General features: G+C 36.3%; 1 protein-coding gene across 3 annotated transcripts in view; it reads right to left on the reverse strand.

The window, feature by feature from the left end:
- Positions 1–21984, reverse strand: part of HERPUD2 (HERPUD family member 2) — a 30866-nt gene extending 8882 nt beyond the window's left edge. Inside the window, exons 1-4 of one of the 3 annotated variants that reach the window (XM_006912059.3) lie at positions 21518–21984; positions 9886–9963; positions 6992–7105; positions 4420–4574 (exon numbers count right to left, since the gene is read on the reverse strand). In XM_006912059.3, coding sequence (XP_006912121.1) covers positions 4420–4574; positions 6992–7105; positions 9886–9963; positions 21518–21664 — 494 coding nt within the window. In that variant the 5' untranslated portion in view covers positions 21665–21984. The other 2 variants (XM_006912060.3, XM_025046884.1) reach the window with 2 other exon arrangements.
- Between the last annotated feature and the right edge of the window lie 314 nt (positions 21985–22298).

Consider the following 22298-nt stretch of genomic DNA (forward strand, 5'->3'; position numbering starts at 1 on the left):
AAAAAAAAAAAAAAAAGGCAAAAAGAAAAAAAAAAAAAAAAAAAACTGGAGAGGAGGAGAAGGGATTTGATCAGAAGAGCCTTAAGAAACACCAACCGAATGCAGTATGTCAGCCTCTCTGAACACTGATTTTGAACAGTGATTCAATCAAAACTATAAAAACGCATTTGAGATAATCACAGACAACTGAACACGAACTGAGTATTAGAAAACATTAAAGAATTTTTAACTTTGTTGAGTGTTCTAATGGTATTGTGATTAGGATTTTTTATAGTCTTTATCATATCTGTTACAGATACATAGTATTTACAGATGAAATGATATGTCTAGGTTTGTTTTAAAAATACTCCAGCCCAAGAAAAAAGGAGTGAGGAGTGAACAGACAAAGAACGGGAGTCTGTTAACAGTTATTGAAACTGGGTGTTAGGTAAATGGAAGTTTATTTTAATATTTTCTATACTCTGTGAATGTTTAAAATTGTTTTAATTTAAAAAGTAATGAACAAAAATACTGACTGTTTAACCTATATATACATAGAGAGAGCTCTATATATATCAATAGGGGACTGGTTCATTAAATTATAGCAATCTATGCAATGTGCATTTAATAAAGAATAGGACAGCTCTTATTTATTAACGGGACAATGCTAATATATTTAGCAAAACAATTAAACGTAGGCCAGTGTGTATAGGAAGTATGCTACTACTTGTGTTAAATATACCCACCCAGTGTGCGTGCACACACGTACACACACACGTGTTAAACACAGTTTATCCCTGGAATAATACACAGAAAACAATTCATTTAAACAAAACGGTACCGTTCACATGTATTACCTCTTATAACAACTAAAAACAGAAACTGCCTGTTCATTCTCCTGTGTCTCTGGCCAGACTCTGTTTCAAAGAACAAGGAATGGGCTGTACCTGTTATTATATCTCCAGCAGTCAGCACAATAAATATCCTGAACAACTTCATATGAACACAAGAAAACACTGGAATAAAGTACTGATAAGGAGCAACTATGTAATAACTTGAAATTTTCACTTAATATTTCAACATTAAATGAAAACATGTTGTTAATATGGTAAAAATTACAATTATATTAAAAACATTTGCAAAGAAAAGGATACTGGAAGGAAATATGAAATGTTAACAAACAGTTGTCTCTAGATGATTCGACAGGGGTAATTTTCCCCCTTCCTTTATTGCTTTTTCCTAATCTCGTTAATATGCATATGTTGCTTTTATAATTCAAAAAAATTAAGTGGGGGTTTTTTGCTTTTTGTTTTTGGCAAACAGAGCCAAAGATAATAGCAGAAACACAGGAAAAATGTAAGTGTTTTGAATGCATAATATGTCAGTCTCCATCTAAAATGTCATATTCTTTATGCAAAGAAGACCAAGTAAGAGGCCAATCTCTCCCTCTGGCCTGAGGGAAGTCACAGTAAGGAAGCTGCTCATATGCATACTGGGAGGAATCAAGTGACCACAGTCCTGGCAATCTTTTATTCCTTTTCAGATAGGCCAAACCAGTTAGAACCATAGGATAAAAAGTAAACACGGAAAAGGGGAGCAGGGGAAGTTCATGGAAACACGTAGAAATGATGGATTACAACAGAGATTAAGACAAAACAAAGAACTTGAAATGCTGTTATTCACAAACACATGCTTGAGAGCTATCCCAAAAGATAACCATGGTATGTTTTTGGAGTTCAGAATGATAAGGGAGAGGAGATGAAAGGAACTAGAAACTTCAACAATCAAGAACAAATTCTTTCACAGAAAACCTATCAAGTCAGCTTTATTTCCCCACCACCCACACAGTGATGCAGCCATTGTGTGCAATCACCACTCTGTTCCCAGAATGGGCTTTTTCAACACTCTGCACTTGCTCTGTTCTCCCTGAAAAAACTGAACTTCCCTTAAACTCAACTCCTACGTTGCCACCTACGAAGCCCTCCCCAGCTCTTGAAGCAGAGACAGTCACTTCCTCCTCCAGGCTCCCATGGTGTTTTCAAGACCGTGACAGCACATCAGTGTATGGTAATTTATCTGCCTATCTGACCTACTTCCATGAGGGCAAGTACATAATTCATTTTCCTGCCTTCAATGCCTAGCCTATAGCAAATTCTAAAGTAAATTTTCAGTGAATAAAGTCACAACATCCTTATACAAACAGATTAGCTTACTCAGTCACCAATACTTAAACTCTGACCAGTAGATCTGACTAGAGGGAAGAGGGAGACAAGTATTACTATTACAAATGAAGTCAAAATACAAATGGCAACCTAGAAAAAAATAATGAAACAAAAGACAGACAAAATGAGTCATTTCAACAAGACTGTTAAGAATACAAACTTTCAAGTCAGATACAGATTTGAATTCTAGTTCTGCCACTGGCCACTGAAGCAAGCTACATAATTTTTAAGCCTCCTTCTCCTTATCAGTAACATTAAGAAAATAATACTTAGACCACAAAGTTGGTGTAACTCTTAATCTATACACAAATTCTGTATGATAAGTACTATTATCGTAAGCAAACTGAAGCAAAGTAGAGAAGAGTCTTGCCCAAGCTAGTCAGTGAACAGAGCCAAAACTCAAACCAAGGTAGGCTGCCTCCAGAATTTGTACAGCCACCAAGCTACACTGCCTTCCTGATTTAAAACCACACATTATTTATCCAGTAATAGATTCCCAAAGTGAAGCTCAAATATCTTTAAAGAGTTTATTGTTCATCATTTTAACACTCACGTTTGACAAAATAAACACTATTTCAGATTTTTGTAAATTTTTTAATATACTGCTAAGAGGTGAATGTCTTTGCCTCTCACGTTTGTTGATTTCCTCAACAGTCTAGTTTAGAGAAACTATTAATCTTTTCCCAAGTATCTAAGGTCTTATTCTCAGGGCTTGCAATCTTGTAAGCTTTGTTTTATTTATTACAAAATGAGAAAGCTAAGAACCTTGCTGTCCAGAGATAACCATTGTTAATATGTTGTTATATATTCTTCTATGTTTATTATATGCATAATACTCTCACTTTCCACTACCGCTACCAAATAAGTCACTCCACACAAATTGAGAGAACTGAACTATCTTACTCTGCAAAAAAGAGAGGAAAAGAATCACTGTCAGAAGATTAAAAGTATTTTAAGCTACTATTTATAATGTAAACCCTGAGAACATTGTTTTTTACCAATAACTAAATTTGGGTTTGTGGTAATCATTTTCTAAAAACAAAAATAATTTCACAGGTGCTTCATAAAAGTCTACAATCAACTTCATCTAAACACTTACTTTTAGAGGAAAAGCTTCACATTCAAGAACCATGAGACAAATGCGTTTTCTTGTATTTTGCTATATATACTCAGCTTTGTTTTTCTACATTGAGAACTGAATTAAGCTTGACATTCTGAGTAAAAGTACATGAATGTTTCTCCATCCTGTTAGCACGGCAATCGGTGGCTGCGCCTGGGTCATCCTGCTGACACCACCCTTCTGTGCCTAACCATTTCCTTACTTCCAGCCTCACCATGGTGGATCTGGAGCGCTGCCACACACTGCAGTCCTACAGCATGATATGCAACACGAAACCGATATCATTACCTATTACTCATGTTTCCTTTATTCCAAAAGTACTCTACTTTCAGACATAAGCCAGGTCCAAACCGCACTCTCCAAGATCCCACCCTCTGAGCTGTCTGAAAGGTGTACTGTGGCTGCTGGGTGCATTTCCCTCGAGACTGCCTAACCTAAGAGGCCTACTGTACTTGCTAAATATAAGGAAGCCATAGCAAGCTTAAGTAAAGTCCTCTAATAAAGGCTCTGCATAATATGCGACAGTTAGCATATTGTTTATAATACTTCACAGTTTTATTCTGTCTCAGTTGCTACCAGGCCTGGTAGATCAGAAGCACTTCTGGAATTTTTAGGAAACAGATTACCAGGCCCCATACTCTCTTCAAAGAACACCCGCTCACCCATCTGCTCCCCAGAATACTAACTTGGATAGATCTATAGTAAGGCAAAGTAAAAAAAAAAAAAATGCTTTTAATTATCTAGATCCTTACTATTCAAAGTATGGTCTGAGCATCAGCAGCATCAGCATCTTCAGGGAGCTTGTCAGAAACACAGAATCTCAGGCCCCATCAGACCTAGTGAATCAGAGCTGGCATCTTAACCGGATCCCCAGGTGACTAGCGCAAACATTAAAAACGAAAAATACTGCCCTAGATAATTTCGATGTATGACCAGCTTTCAAAAGCACTATCCTACTCGACCTTCTCATTCTCGAAATTCATAACCAGATATATGAGTAAACTTCGAATGTACTTTGATTACCGCACAGGGCTAGCATGAAAGTCACGAGTGACAGATCATAAGTGGCCCGCAGCTACCACTCGCCCTTTCACTCACCCTTGCATTACATATGGGAACCGATGACTCTGTGCTGGGTCAGTTTGTGCCTGTGGAAGGGTGCGTTGCCTCAGTCCTTCTGAGGAAGAACTGGTAGCTAATGGTAAGGTTTCTTGACTGGGTGATGGAGTTGTTGATCCTGACTGATCTGAACTCTGCAAACAGAAATGGATATTTTTTTCAAGGAGATTTAATTCATTATAACTGTGAGATTACAGACACATTGCTAAAACTGTATTTATGAAATCCCTCTGCAAAGAGTGAATTTTTTTTTGGAAATTAACTAATTTGAATCTTGTACCCAGATAAGTAGACCTTAATTATACAACAGTTCATTTCTCAACCAGAAAAGGCTAAGTAATGAAATAATTGTATATGAAATTAAAGCATACAAAATTATGGATTAAATTAACACACGCACAGCTCTTTCCACAGGCCTAAAACATAGGAAGTGCTCAATGACGGTACTAATTCCTGTGTCATTTAAACACTTACTATGTGTCAGGTACCGTATAACATGCTATTAGTAACACACTGGTTTGAAATAGTGAGGAACACGCTAGGAGTCAGAGGATCCAGAATCTGGTGTTACCTCTGACATGAACAAGGAACATAACCTTAACATTTCACTTAACCTCTGAGTCTCACTTTCCTACAAAAAATAAGATAGAACTACATATTCGAGATTCCTTTCAATTCTAAACTTCTGTTAATTTATAGAAACCACCAACAAATACTGTTTTTTTAAAAAAAAAATGAACAAGATGCCAATCAGGATTTTAAAATTCTCACACTCCGATGATGCTGGGAACTCACAGATTCAGCAACCTGAAACAGCACAACCCCCTGAAGACCACCTTAACTTGCTGCTCTTTGGAAAGAGTCTGTCAAGTGTCTTGTATAAATTTTAAAAACAATTACATTTTATATAAATTATAGTTCCTGCACTTTAAACAGCAAGGGACAGTATAATCTGAACACCCTCCAGGTATGTTAAATTGTATTCTCCCTGTAGACCTTCTCATGGACAGGAGGACTTCCAGCTTGAATACCTCCCTAAATCCTGTGTGGGAAAGGCCCCAGGGACACTGGGCTTTGCGAAAGAAACAAAAGCTTTCTTCAAGGTGTTACTCCATACAAAACGGATACTAAATATGTTACTAGGGAGTCTGATTCTTAGGGTAATAAACTGGGAAAGGTTCTTTTTGGGGCAAATTTCTCCTTAAAAGGACATGAGAAAGGTGGTTAAAACAAAGGCCTAGCCATTGGGTAGCACAGCCTAATTTCTCTAAAACTAATGATCTCTGATCTTATTAGGTAACTCTTTCATGACTAGATTTTTAAGACATTTTTCAATCTCACTGAAATTTCTCAGCCATAAAAAATTAAGGGGAATTCGACTTAATTTTCCTTTGAAACTTTTTAGATTTTCATAAGATGCCTCAAAAAATCTAGATATACTAGTGATATGAAATCATGGCTGAAGAACCACAAGTCAGAGGATTCTTTCTAAACAAAAACTAGAGTAACATAACTGTCCAAAGACTAAATACAGAACTTTAGGCTGATGCCGATGTTGTCCCTTCTTATGCAAGGTAGGAAGCTTATCAAGACCCTTGGGTTCATAGACAAAACATACTGCAGTTTAATGTAAGCTAAATTCCCATGACTGTTATTAGAGAATACTTACCATGGAGGCCATACTAATTAAATATAGCAACTAGAGGATCTAGTTCTTCAAAAAGCAGTTAACTAGTATCTATTGGAAAATCCTTCAGCTAGCTATCACCTCTGCCACTCATCCCTCTCCTTCAAGTTTTGGTTAGATTCTTGACAAGTAGGGAAGTTTAAAGCAAGCTTCCACTTATCCAATTCTTTTGTCTTAACTCCTAAGGTACCATATAAAGCTTTTATGGGAAACTAAAAATAATTTCAACATAAAAGGATTTTGGACAGTGTCTTTAAAATGCGTAGAGTATGTCTAAGTTGAAAAGTTCAACTAGCAAGAAAAATTTCCAAACAATTTTAGGTAAATGAAAAAAATAAGTAGGGAGAAATGAACACCAGAGTCGGAAAGAGCTGCGTAGGTAACTTCTCCTGTGGTTGGAATGTATGCCCAAATCCTGTTACTTAAAAAAAAAAAAATTCCTGACCAAGCAATCTACTTCAAGAAGACTTAGCATACTTAAAATTTTAATAATTTAACCCACTTTGAATAAAATGTACTATATTAAACACCTTAAATATTTCTGAAACTTTACCGGCTATAAGAGTTCATGTTATATAACTACATCATAAATCTGTTTTCTAAGTATTTCAGTAATTACACCCCTGAAAATTGGATCTATTCCTGACCTACCCTACGGCAAATTATTACTCATGGGGAACAGGCTTCATGGGATAACACTGTATACTGGATCTCTAAAAACAAAGTTTAAATGCCTTACTCAAGCTGTTCAAAACACAATCTTACAACCTAAAAGCTCCAATTGTTCTGTTTTTCACTTAGTTTTCAGAGGCAAAAAAAGATAATCGGAAAACTTCAATGTTTACTCCTCCCAAAATGACTCACAGAATTGCTGCTGGATGCCAATGCTTCATGACCATCTCTACCGCTGCTGGATTCTGGAGAACTGGGAGGAGTCCGAGAAGTACATACTAGATGAACCATATGATACTCATCTTGCTAAAATTAAAGAAGAGTACATTTAAAGGGTAGTATTGGAAAATGTACAGTTTAAAAAGTTAGTATCTAAGGTGAAATATTTAATTTTATTAGTAATGAACTGTCATTTGACGGTAAATTTACCATTTTAGAATTTGGGGCCCTTTTGAGTTTGATATTTTCTCCATGTTTGGTAAATGGCCTAAATACTCAGTAATTGTTATATGAAAAATGATTACTTTGTATACTAAGGAGTCTTGAAGCAAACACTGCTTCAAGTCAATGTGATTATTTCAATATAAAAACATCTAGCAACTTCATATCAGAACCGTAACTGTCACATTGAAGCTTAGTACTAACTACAAGTAGTGAAACTATTTCCATTACTTAAGACTTTGTAGTTATAATAAACACAACTTCGCCATAATCTCATTTGCCTTAATTTTATCAAGATGACACATCACTTATTTTTTAAGTCAAAAACTGATTTTACCTACCACACTTATATTTATATAAGGCATATATTTGAACTATATTCTTTAATATTCTAAGTGTTTCCATAAACCTACAACTACGACTGAAGCAAAATAGTCTAATAACATAGAACTGGCATTTTAGTTTAGTGATTTCATGAATATATTTATACTTAGGCATGAAGCAAGTAAATAAGATGGTGAAAGGAAAGAGAATAAAGAATGGCAGAGAAGAACACAGGTAGCTCAGCAATTTTTAAAAAAGAAAAGAAAAAAACAGGTGATAAAGAAAAGAGAGCAGGAAGAAAAATAAAGATGCCCAGTTGTGAGAAAGAGAAACAAAGCTACTAAAGTAAGAATTTGTCAACTGCCTACCATAAATCTAAAATTGTGCTTAACTCTGAGGTGAATTCCAGAAAGAGCAAGAGTCGGCCCCTGCCTGAGAGAGGTTCATGACATCGTTAGAAGATCAGACTAGCACATGAGAGCACAGTTAGAGACATACGTCTTCTGCACAAAGCCGAGACGCACAAGCCACAACTGCTTTAGGAGTTTGGGGAAAGGCATTAATGGGGGGTTAGAATGCTAAGAAAAGGCATTCCCAGAGATGTGCCTAGCAGGCAGGTAGAAGGCACACCTGATTTACAATGTCCCCTGAGCTCGGAATATAGAACATTAAATAGCAACCAAGCATAAAATGCTTACTCTTAGTAACCTAGTTTCAAAGGTCATATTCATCACAATTAATTCACAGTATTCATTCACCTTTGGGGACTGTTTCTGTAAAACATTTTATTACTAAACAGGTAAAGCTAATGGCAGCTTTTAATTGAAAAAAGGAGGGGTATATCGACCTTAACAAAAACGGTTCAAGGTCTATTCAAAGTTTAAACATATTATTCAAATGTTTTTATATAAGGAGCACAACAGTCTTTTGATTGGAGCATTTTTATTCTAAGTCTTCTGGTCAGAACCCATTTCTGGTAACAAAAACCTTTTTAAAAGGACCCGTGTGTAGACTCTAGCTATCCTTCAGCTAAAATAATAATTCTCTATTCCGAAGAGCATATAAGCATAAAAGCAGGGGAAAAGCACAGGATTTTTAGGGTAGTGAAACTATTCTGTATGATACTATAATGGTGTATCTGTGTCATTATATATTTGTCCAAACCCACAGAATGTACAAGAGCGAACCCTAATGTAAACTACGAGCTTTAGGTGACAATGATGTGTCAATGTAGGTTCACCAGCTGTAACAAATGCACCTCTCTGATATGTAATGTTGTTAGTGGGGGACACCGTGCATGTGTGGAGGCAGGAAATATATGTGAAATCTCTGTACCTTCCACACAATTTTGCTGTGAACCTAAAATGCACTAAAAAATAAAGTCTATTAAAAAGAAAGGGAAGAAGGGAATATCTGGTGTGAATACCACTATTTTTAAGAGAAAGAGGTTATTAAACCACTTTGGCAACCTGAAACTACATGATTAAAATGAAAATGACAGCAAGAAGTCATGCCAGCAAAGCTAAAATGTCAACTATCTGAACAGAAGGAGTATACCAGTATAAGATGTTTTAAAGTTTCCCACAGGTGATCATAAACATACAGGAGAGGATATAGATCTAATCAGATCAGGGATATCCAGAACAACATTAGGAATTAAGTTAACGATCTAAGGCAAAAAATAAAAGCTATCTATTCACTCTGGCTACATTCACAAACAAAAAACAGTACCTCAAACGCAGAAAAGTTCTAAAAATTATAAATTCCAAAAATGAACATGAGCTAAAAGCTGCCCTTTAAAAAACATTCAGGCTGACTGTCAAAAACCGATATTGAAATACATTTTAGCTTGAAGTGCCAGCATTCAAAGTTCTCTAACTGATAGGCCAGTCAAGCTTTCTTTTATTTCTTGCCCTAAAATTAAACTCCTAACCCAAGCAACTTGTATTAAAATGTCCTGCAGTTTGGTCAAAGGGGATATAAGAGAGGAGACTGTTATCAATGAAAACCCTTTACCACTGCCTGAACACCTATACCACTGACAAATCGATAATGTTTTCTTATACAAGATGACAATGATCTGAACACAAATATATAATCCTATTTCAGGTTTAGCTTTCAGACAGATATACAAAACTGCTACCTAAACTAATCAGAATCTCTCATTACATTCTTCACTTTCTGGTTCACGTTACCTGCTGGGCCACCCAAAAGGGTTCATTTTAAGAATCTAAAACTGAACTGGTGGAGATGGATAAAATTTCACAGCATAGCTCGTCTCACTCTGTGTCTGGAATCGAGTCGTGTAGAGATCTGCTTACTTTTCTGAGAATGTCTTTCAGCTGCAGATGATCGGGAAGCAGTCTGCCCGAATACACCAATCTCTGATCCTTCGTCAACTAAGAAATGGGACAAAGAAAAGAATTCAACTTTTTCTAACCATACAAAATGAAGGCCGGGAATAACATGCCTAAATATGAGTAAAGTAAACTCTCTTTAGGCACAAATAAACAGAAAACTGACATAATTTAAAAATTTTATTTTTCCAAATTCCACTTAACACGTATGAGGTCAGCAAAGGGTAGCATATTTATTTTCTTTAAAAACAGAAAAAAAGTAAATTGGAAATTTGTCTTTTCGGCCATGATGCAATGCATGTGTGACTATTATTAAAACTCTTGAGGCTATCAATGAGAAGGTGGCTGGCCTTCTATTAATATGGGATAAAATTTCAAGCTCACCAGAGTTATTTTGCATCATTTTGTCAGTTTTTTTAATTAATGTAAGATTTAATTTAACGTAAGATTTAGTTTCTCCTTTATTAACATCATGCAGAACAAGTTATTGGCTTTAATTCAAGAGCCAGTTGGATTTAGTTACAGCTTTAGGTAACTATTCTAGTTTTTATTGTTCCTGCCACTCTCACGAATACCTTTGCACATTTTTCAAAATCACAAGACTAAAGAAAAATCGAGTCAAGTATAGAGATTCAGTTGCCATCTCTACATGCAACCAAAAGTAAGAACTACGTTCTGGTTATCTCTGCTCTGTTTTGCACTTATGATAAATCTGCTGAATGCTCCCATTGCTAGCATTAAAATATCTAAAATTAAAGCATTTATGTATAGTCCCCATAAGACCTCCTATTTCATAACTGAGAAACAGGCAAATGTTCCTTGAAGTCTGTTAAAACAATTAAATAGAAGCTGTATCGACAACTGTTAATTAAGCCAAATTCAAGCAAAACTATAACAATTTTTATATAGACTATATATATGCAGCATGGCTCATTAAAAAATGGTCTTATATTAAAAACAATCATAATAGAAAATGTCGTACTGTGGTTTAGGGGTCCTTAGGTACCAAAGATCAAGGGTTTTGGTTTAAATATCATTATGAGCTTGTGGAATTTTATGTTTTTCAATGCACTGCCATTTTTTTCTCAGACCTCAAACTGTATCATTTTTGGTCAGTAGGTGTCCCTTCGAGTTGGCTCCTATGTCATTTTGACATGACCTCTGTAGTCTCAAATAGCTCCCTTGCTTTCAGGCACAAAATGCCTCTGGTCTATTTGCCACATTTTCTGCCCACATTTATCAGCCATTGCTCTGGGGGCCTTGATTCCTTTTAATGGGAAATGGTATCTAAAAACCAAAATCTGGGATCTAAGAGTACTTGAGAACTTTACTATTACTTGTCATTATTTCTAAGATTCTTTATTAATACAGGTAGAAAATATGTGTTTTTGAAACTAATTTAAATGCTGAATTCGTACTGATATTTCCAGTTTAAATTAGTAGTGCAGTGGTTCTTATTTTTATCTTCTCTCATCTTAAAAGTCTTACCTGCTAATGACATTAACATATGCCATTAGCAAACTTACTTATATGTTTTATCCCACTATATATAATCTCAAAATAATATCAACAGTACTGGATGAAGGTTAAGATTGCTTTCTTCTGTCCTTACATATATCCCACTAAAAATACATAATTAAAATACTGTTTTGAAATTACTTGAGATAATTCCTCTTGTAATTATGTTACCATCTCGACATTAAATTACTAAAATTATTGTGTTACTATTTAGGTGTTACTTTCCTCTATTAAATTTTTTAAATTATACAGCAACAGAGTAAAAATTATAAAACAAGGTACATTCAAAGAGGTTTTAGTTTCTGTCCGTGTTCCCTCCATAATTCTGAATTACCCTTCCATCATTTAACAACATAACAAACCTGAACATCAACACACAGTATTTCCCTTCTTTTCTCACATCAAAGATCGTGCACTATACTTACTCTTTCGTAGCTTGTTCTCTCACTTAATACCCACTGGAGATTACGCCTTAGCAGTACTAAGGCATCTTCCCCATTCTTTTGACAGGTGCATAATGCCCCATTATACAGAAGTACTACAGTTTATTAATGGATATTTGAGCATTTCTAGGCCTTTGTTATTACAGTGACCTTTCATACTATTTATTTCGGTATTTCCTCAAAGTATCCTGCAACTTAGACATCACTAGTGATCTTGATAAAAACAATCTTGGTAGAGCAATAAGGTAAAAACTTAGTTGGAATGGATATTAGCGAAAAGGAGACAGTGACTATATACAATTTATAAGGAGTTTTGCACTAAGGACAAAGAAAGAAACAGCAATAGCTAGAAGGGAAGTGGAATTAAAAGAGGGTCTTGTTTGTTTTACTTCTATGTTTTTGTTTTACTAAAAATAGAGACTTAGTATGTTTGTATGCCAAAAGGAATAATCCAGTAGAAGGGGGAAAAAAACTGATGATAGAGGAGAGAAGAACAGAATTTCAAGAGCGATGTCCTTGAGTAGTTAAGAAGAAATGGACTTGTGTGGAGGAGCTGGACTTACAGACAAATATATTGGCACAGACAGATGAAGAATGCTAAGAAACTTGTACGAGATCCCACGACCACCACCCTGTCCTTCACTTTTCTTATCTGTAAATAGTATCTATTCCACAGAAATGAAAATGTCCTTACATATATCCCACTAAACCTCTCAGAATAGAGCACAACACCTAGTAAACATTTCATGAGCCTTCGATGCTAATTTCTGATACCTACTCCGACATCATGCAATTTCATGAGGATCCAACGAGAGATTATGTGACAGTACTGAAAAGTCTTAAGACTAACAGCAGACTATGTATGTTCATTATGCATAGAAACGCGATTAGGACATTGCTAAAAAGGTTTGGTTAAAGCTGCGATGCCTATCACCTTTAATGACTAAAAAGAAAGCCCTAATCAACATTAGAACTATTTTCAAGTCTGTTTAAAATGACAAAAATAACAAAAGGAAAGCTTTTAATTAATTTTACCTCCTCTACTCAGAGAGTAAAAGATTTTCATGTTGGTAAAAAAAAGAAGTCCATTTGCCTCCCATAGCTAACCAGAAGCAAATCCTATTTCCAAAAGTCCCTCTGAGATCTGTCCATTTCTTTCCATCTCCACTGTCATTACCCTAATCTAAACCATCATCTCTTGCCTGAGCTTCCGCAACAGTTTCTTCGCTGGTCTTCACACTTCCATTCCACATCAGTAGCCAGAGTGATCTTTCAAAACTGTAAATCAATCCTGTCACTCTGATGGATTCCCACCACACTGGATTTAATTCTAATTCCCTACCACAGCCAGATGGTCCCAGTGGACCTGGTTCCTGTCCCCTCTGACGGTATTCTTTCCTCCTCACTCACTAGCCAAAGTGGCATTCACTTAGACCTCTGCATAAGCCAAGCTCTTTCCCAGCTCCAACACCCTACCTGCAGTATTCTCTCCCAGCTCTTGTATGGCGAGCTCTTAATCATCTTTTAGGTCTTAGCTTTAAAATCTCCTCCTCAGAGAGGTCTTCCTTGATTTACGAACTTGGAGCATTCTCTTTCACATATCCTGTTGGTCTCCTCCATAACCAAACCACAATCTGTGATTATGTTCACATGCTTGTTTCCGTAAGTGGAATACGAGTGCCAAGAACAAAAGGTCCACATCTGTCTAGTTCATCACTGTTCCCAGAGCCAAGCACAGTGCCTGACAGAGTAGAGGGTAAATGCCAATGGATTAAATGAAGTATTATGAGTCCAAAATGTTACGAAAATTTGGAAGACAGCTCATCTGAAATTCACTGTATCAGTTATTTTGCATGTGATCATTAAGAATGAAAATGAAATATTTAGTCTATGAATCATATCACAATACTAACTTAAAACACTTGCTGGTGCTAAATTCATCTGGTTCATTTCTACATATGGTACCAATATTAGCGGATTACTGTGAAGGAGCAATCACGTGTTAGTGTCATAGTATTAACTTTTCTCTAAATTAGTAGTCAACCTCAAATAAACTTTTATCTTTCAATGGAATGGGAAAATCAATTTTCAAAAAAGCAGAATACAATAATGTAACAAAATAACATGGTACCCCCCCCAAAAAATACATGAAACAAAAACAAGTTTGGACAAAGATATGGAGAAGTTGGAACCTTTATACGTTACTGGTAGGAATGTAAAATGGAAAAGTCTTTGTAGAAAAGTTTGGCTGTTCCTTGGAAACTTAAACATAGAGTTAGCATAGGACTCAGTATAAACTCAATTCCATTCCTAGGTATACACCAAAGAGAAGTGAAAACATATGTTCGAGAATGTTCATTGGTGCATTATTCATAATTCCAAAAAGTGGAAATAACCAAATGTCTTATCACTTGATTAATGGACAAACGTGATAACTGCATGCCACCGAATATTATTCAGCCATAAAAAGTAATGAAGAATTGATGCATGTTACGACATGGATGAACCTTGCGAACATTATACTAAGTAAAAGGAGCCAGACACAAAAGGCCAGTTATACTATATTTCCATTGGCATGAAATTTACAAAATAGGCAAATCCATAGAGACAAAAAGTAGATTTGTGGTCACCACAGACCAGGGGAATAGAGAATGAGTGCTTGTGGGTACGGGGTTTCACTCTGGGGCAGTAAAAATGTTCCGGCATTCAACAGGGGTAATTACTGCACAACTCTGTGAACTACTGAAATCTACTGAGTTGTTAAAGTACAAATTTTATAGTATGTGAATTATATCTCAATAAAGAAATTGTTGCTTTAAATTAAATATTCAAATGCCTTCAGATAAGTATAAGTTTTAAAAGGAAAAGGAATTCTTTAATTTTACTGTGGTTGAAAACAGAAAAAAAATTTTTCATGTGCGCAAATTAGATAAGAATAATTAAAAATGTTTCTATGTCACTAAAAAATTTGCCTCTTCGGTTTATACATGAATGAATTTAATTTAAATATCTGGAAATTAAATATTTAATAATCAACTAAATTTTCAACTAGTTATTTTGGATTATAAGTACTAGTTTTTTTGTATTATAATTATTAGGGAAAGTATAGATTTTGAGATATCTATTCAAGCTAGATTTAACTTGTAAAAGTGACACAATTTTAATTTATCCATACTTGCTAGCAACGGTATCTTTTACCTTGCTTGAAAATCCATTTCTGTATTAGTTAGGGTAAGTAATGCTAGTTGCTCCAACAAACCCCAAGATCTTAGTAGCTTAACACAATAAAAGTTCATTTTTCTCTTCAAAAAAAAAAATTACATGAACACACAATGTAAATATATATATATATGCCTTACTGTTAAAGTGTACAGCTGAAATATTGGATTTCGTTAACCAATGTCACCATAAAAAAATTCATTAATTTTAAAAATAACAATAAAAATAATAATAATAAATTGTCAAGATATTTTTTGGCAAAAAAAATTACACGGCATCCTTTAAATACAAGAATTGAGAAGACTCAGGATTGGTAAAGCTAAAATAAAATACAAATTAAATTGTCAGTTAAAAGTTCCTACTGTTAATATTAACATATAAATATACTTGACCATGTCCGAGAACTCTGCAACCATTCTTCTCTTTGCTCACACCCAACAAATCCTACCAGGTATGCTACTTCCACACCCCCACTATTCCATCCTAGACAAAGTCTGGTGATGTCCGGCAGAGCAGAGGCAGCTAACTCACCAAGCTGGGGACATCCTGATGGTGCAGAGTAGCCCAGAGACAGAACCCTACCACTCCAAATGAACAGCTGGTTAACCAGCTGGCCCCCAAATTCTGCTACCCACTAAACAGACATTCTTAAAAACCAAAGTGAAGAAATCTCACCTGCTGGTATAATGTGCAAAAATAAATCTGAAACTGGGGAAAGATATTTTTCTTTTTAAAAGGTTTCCATATATTATCTAAAGTGTCTGACTTTTCAACATTTAATCGGATATCAAAAACATAAAATGCTATGCATCCCTACAGCATTTAAAATATTCACGAGTCTAACAGATGAGTTTTACAAAGCCAACACTACTTCATATTTTTAGAAGTTATAGAGTAGGTAACAAAAGATTAGATTTTTTTATGTGAAGGCCTAAATGGGCCTCTCATAATTATATATGGCTTAAAAAATCATGTTCTTAGTATATTCAACTTCAATGTAAACCAATAACTCATGTTAGTTCAAAGACCTATAACCCAAGTCCTTTGAAAGTAGCGACTATTAACATTTCTGTACTTACAGAGTTGTCACTAGTGTCAAATAGCTTTAAAGAGCTGGTTCCCAAGAGGTACTTTCTGCAAGAAATGAATTCTGTGAATTTTACTGGAACATATCTCGCACTCCCACTAATTCACCAACCTAAAGCCCCAGGATTCAGAAACACTGTAAATGGAAGTGCAGAATACTCAAATGCCTCTATCCCTTATCTCCTTGCAATAACAGTGAGCAAAAGCAGCATACAGAGCATAAGGAAGAATTTCCCCTAGAACTTCAAAGGAGCATTTCCCGCTTAGCTGTTTCCACTCACAGGCCATTCAGAAATCAGATATATGTACAACAGAGAATGCCAAAATACATGACTGCTATGGTTCACACGAACAAGCAGGGATATGAAGATAAGGCAAGGCAAAGTACTCTGAGGCCTCAAGATATTATGTTTCCCTATAATTTATATCTTCCCTATAATTTATCAAAATAACAGAAATAACCACACACTGAGCTGATGTGCATTAGAACAGTATTAAGGCTATGCTATCCATCTGTAGCCTTTAGATGACACACCACCTAAACATATACACCTTTTTTTATAGTTCTTTTAATCTGCAAGTAAACAACTGAGATGGCCAAGTTCCTCAAGGCCTTTCTTAATCTTTTTAGATATAACCATCATATATAATGTTGATTGTAATGGTTAAGAGCTGAGGCTTGCAAGTCTGACAAATTCCAATTCTACTATACAGTGTTCTATGAACTTATTAATAAAACTAACATCATAAGATGTCTATGAGGAATAAATGTGATAATACATATAAAGTGCTCAGTAGAATGCCTGGTACACATAGCAACCACTCAGTAAATGGCAGTGTAAAATATAAGTTAATATAAATAGTTAAATAATAGTTAAATATTATTTAGTTGTGTAAACATAATAGTTAAATAAAAACAGTTGAGATTATCTGATCAGTACTTATTATGTAAAGGAGAGAAATTTAAAGTAAAAGTTCTGGTAAAAGCTTATTTTAAAAAAGCATTGAAGCATGATTAAATAAAACATTACCTTCAAAGTACTGTTATTTTCCCAAAAAAAAAGCATTAGGAAAAGGCTACAAAGAGTTAAATAAATTTTCATCAGCATTCATTCAAAACTTTCATCAACCTTCACACTCAATTTAATAATATCCTCTATTCAAAAAGAGTTTTAAAAATTTGAACTATACTACTGTGAGATGAAACCCTCTTAAATATAAGTACTAAAATGTTGTAAGACAGTAGTCTTATAAAACATTTTTTTAATGTGTATGAATCAACAGTTCTGAGGTGGTTAAGCAAGCAAGTTTTTAAAATGATCTGCTGAATAAGGTAAAGGGTAATTACAAAAATGAGAGACATTAGCCTCAAATTATATTACACAAGCTATTTCCACTGATAATGAAAGTTAAGACATCCATCTGAACTTTGGCAATTAGGTTACAGAATGTTATATTTTCAGAACAGAACTTACACGACTGATTCTATTCCTATTTCTTTAATTCTAACAGAATCTCAAAGCAAAGGAACAATTTGAAAAAGCAGCACGAACTCCCTAACTGAGCAAGAGAACTGGATGCAATGAGTAATGAAATTGCCTCGTTGGTTTAACAGTATCAGGCACCAGGACAGAGAAAATCTACCCAGAACTGAGGGCTACGGTCAAGGCATTTGACCTCAACACTGACAAATGGGGAGCCAAGACATACAAGCTCCAGGTTTGCATTCAAAACTGAATTCAGGGTGAGCCAGGTCCATCTTAGTTAATATGTGTATGAAAACAGTAAGAAAAATTTGGATTTAGAGATTCTTATTTTTTAAGTTTTCTCTAGTCCATTAAATTCAACCTTTTTTTTTTGATATTTACATCTCTAGTAAATAAGTCTAAACTAAATCAAAGTCTGAGACTACTCAAGTAAAAATGGTCTTCATAAGTAGCTTCACTCCCTAGCAGCAATTACTGAAAGTTCAGAACTATTTCAAACTACAGGCCAATTTCGGGATCTGAAAATCGAAAGTCACGAAGTGATGGCAAATGTCACATTAGCATATGATTCACAATTCTCTACATACACTATCAGCATGAAGTGGTGCACTTCCCAGTTTCTAAACCAAGTCCTCAACCGACAATACCATTCAAAGTTAAACAAAACCCCCCAAAGAGCTCAATTCTGAGGTTTGTAATGATGACTGTAAACTTCTACAAAAATATGGCACTGCTTTACTTCCTAAGTGGAAATCAACTTCCCTTTCGTAGCCCATTATGAATCTATATATAATCTTTTTACATAATACATATTATTAAATTGCTATATTAAAAAGCATTGAGAATCACCAATGCAATGTTAGCTCTGAGAGAATAGTTTTTAAAAAAAAAGAAAAAAGAAGCTCTTATCTTGTCTGCTTAAAACTGTTATCAACTCTAAGAAAAATGTCCCGGCGAACCTGTTCTCAAAGCAGCTACACATTCCTTACTCCTGGACTCGAGTTGCCCATCCCTTCCCTGGGCTCCTACAGCACTCGGTACATTCCTCTTGTACGACACTAGTCTATTCCTATAATATTAGCTATTTACTTAATGTCTGTGTCCCCGCCCTCCCCTCACCCCCCAGCCCTGCCCGCCCGCTAGGCCTGAGCTTAAGAGCAAAGGACTCTTACCACCACCTTCATGCTTAGCATCAGATATTCAAATGCCAGGTCAATAAAATCTAATTAAATAAAAAAATGAAGCCCAAGAAAGTGTGCTTGGCAGGGGACATATTTGTTGTGGGTTTATTGAAGGAGGGGGAGTTAAATTTAAAATATTCATCTAGAGAGTCTCTGTGATTAAGTCACTGTCTGACCATAAAGCCAGAATCTTAAGGTTTTACACACTGCTGTAGAATCCCATTAACAGTACGCAGACATGTGACCGATCCTTGTAGAGATACTAAAAGGACAACTTCAAATTCCATTCTTCTCCCTCCAGTAGGTCCCATTTATTTTCCTAGAAGCCATTGCCCACAGGAACCAAGGCCCTCCATCCAGCCCTGAACCATCAGACCCAATTAAGAGCAGTGCTAACCAGAGCCATCAAGTTGCCTACTTCTTACCGGGGGACAAGCACTTCTGCAAGGCACTGGGAAGATGTGCACGGAATTGGGCCTGAGACGTGACCTCTGTTCAACAATGAAACAGCACCTGAGATGCTGTGGGTGGCCCTAAGAACCTAAATTCCCTTATAATGTATTGTTAGTAGTGTAATATAGCTTATACTGCACAATGTTCTCTGTTCTACATAACAACCTTACAAAGAAGACTTTTAGGACTCTAACTCCTATATCGAGGATTACTATGGCCTTGAGGTATCATTAGTGTCCGTTCAACAACTGCGATACTTCAAATCAATTCTCGCATGATAAATGAGTTAGAATGTAAGAAAACTTCACAAAGTTTTCAGTGAAGTTCTGTGAAAATAAATATGTGCCCCACCCCCAAGTCATCCACTGTCATTAACAGAGAAATAAACTTCGGTTATTACAATTCGCATGGAGAAGACTTGCTGGAGGAGAAAAGTCAAGTTTGCCACAAGGTTAGGTAATTAACAGGCTGCATATTATTTGCACAGCCTCCCAAAGCATCTCATGTGCACAAGAAGCAGGCGGGTTGGAGGGAGTGGGGTGTAAAGAAGTTTGCAACATATCTGGCTCGGGCAGCTGACTGCTCCACATGGGCAACGACAGCCCTCTACTAGAGATCAGTTTTATACTGCTCTCTCAGATACTTTTTTAAAAAGAGAGTTTTAGAAGTGATAACTTTTGGTCTATCACAGTGTAAACAAAGTCCGTCCTGGCTTAATCATATTATAAAGATCCTCGCATAAGTACATACTTGAGCATATATACTTAGATACGTACTTAGGAATGGTGTTTGGGCTATGTTATGAACAGTACTATGGGAAGGCTATGACTTTAAATTCGAACTATTCTGAAAAGCTATTTTGCCAGTTGGAAAATGTGCAAAATGAATCATATGCAATAGGAAATCTTTTGTAAAGCAGAAATTTTTAAAACAAATTGTCATCCTCTCTGTAAATTTTAACTTTCGAACAAAAGGTTCAAATAAATGACAGTTCCAGCTAGTTTGTTTCAAGTACTTAAACACTTTAGCGTTATTTCTCCTACTAAAAATATTTCTCACAAGGTCCTGACAAATACAGCTATGCCAACTAAGAATTGTTTTTCAAAGCCTCCTGTTTTTGCAATAACTGCCACATTCCTGTAGTTATTCTAGTAAGTCTAAACTCTCTAAACTTAATACTGTAACACTGAAACAGTGCCAAATCATCAATATCTTAATACAAATCAAATGCCTTCTTACTATATGCATAAAACAAGTGTTAAGTAAAGCTTAGAAAGCATAGCTGCCTTCCAAAAGATCCTTGCTGCCGGCTTAAATTTGCCTAACGCCAAAAATATTTCCCACCCAAAATCTACCCTCTTCGTTAAACAAAAGGTTTAGTAATCACTGAGCACTGCTTACTCAGGAATGAAAATTTTATACAATGGAGAATGTGAAAGTTTCACTTTCATATACTCTATATAACATTACTTTTCTAAATTATTTTGATACTTCTTAACAATGATGTCCTTTTAAATCTAACCCTGGGGACAGATGGAGCTTTACTTTTTATATTTTATTTCTGCAATATTCTGATGTGATTTAGAATGGAAAACACTGCCACCGATTTACGAATGGCCACATGAAAGGAATAAAAAGACGCACCAAATGGTGGGTGGTGCAAGGGCTGTTCTCTTCCAAATTAGAGAAACTTCTCTGTGTCCTCTACAGGAGAAAAGTGGAGGGAGAAGCAGAAGGAAATCTAAAACTTACAACTCTTTGCTTCTTAAAACATATATAATAGTCTTGAAAGTGTAATTTTTATGAGTCACAGACTCAGTTCCAAGAAAAAAAAAAAGCTCTTCAACAGTGAGCACTGGTATTGAAAATCAAAAGGAATTTTAGCCTAACGAGTAATAGGAGCTTTCTTACATTTTTTTTTTTTTGTCATCCCATATTAAGTTGGTGACTTTGAGTCCAAGGAAAATTGTTTTTTATGCCTGCCAATTCTTATGTCCCTTGATATTTCTGTGTACTCTTACTAATTAACTGAACCTCATCTGGATTCAGATGCTCAAGAGACACGCACAACCTCGGAACTCAAAATATTTCGCAGTCTACCAAGAGAGACCTATTTGATTCAAGAGGGGAGGGGATGAGCAAGAAGTTGAGTACAGGGCACGAAAAGCTGCAGGCCAGGGCAGCTGCGCCCAGCTTTTTAGACACTTACTGGTTTGCTAGGGTACACGTTAGACAGATGCATTTTTAGTTTCCCCACGGTCCAGTTCAAGAAGCAGCTAATAGTCTGGTCACTGTATTTCTGATTCGGTGCTTTAATGATGAGGGTCACAGGAATCTCCATCCCACTTTGGTCCATGGTGCCCCCAAAGTCGAAGAGAGTCGAGAAGCAGCAGTTAAGCCCAAATGAGCCGAGGTGGTTACTCCCGGCCCGAGTGGGATGGGGACGGATGCGAGTGAGTTCTTAATATTCCGTATCCAAGTCAGTCACAAGTGCGTCGGGCGATACAAAGGCCATTGCCGGTACCAGGGATGATGGACAGCGGCGGCGGCGGTGGCGGCGGCGGGGTCTGGGGCTCCGGCCGTGGATGCAGAGTTCCCCGCCAGGTCCGCTCCGCCGGGCTCCACCGGAGTCCGGACTGCGGATGGAGGCCGGGAGAGAGAGAGAGAAATCGATGAGAAGGTTGGAAAACTCCAACCTGACACAGTAGACAGTGAGACATTCATCTGCCAACCATTTCCGGGATGCCCTCTCCCTTGGGCACTGAGGATATGGTTGGTGGTCCCTGCCCTCCTGAGCTTTGAATCTAGGAGGAGAAACACACTAAACGCACACTCACGAGCTAACTTATAAAGACAAAAAAGGGCATGGGGTAAGGCAGAACAACGGGAGGACCTGATCTGAACAGGGGGAATCTGGAGGACCCCTCTGAAGGAGCGGTGATTAAGCTGCATCTGAGGCTGAGCAGGAGCCCGAGGAAGCGCTGGGGGGA

This window comes from Pteropus alecto, unplaced genomic scaffold, assembly GCF_000325575.1.
Source record: "Pteropus alecto unplaced genomic scaffold, ASM32557v1 scaffold21, whole genome shotgun sequence".
Lineage (NCBI taxonomy): Eukaryota > Metazoa > Chordata > Mammalia > Chiroptera > Pteropodidae > Pteropus > Pteropus alecto.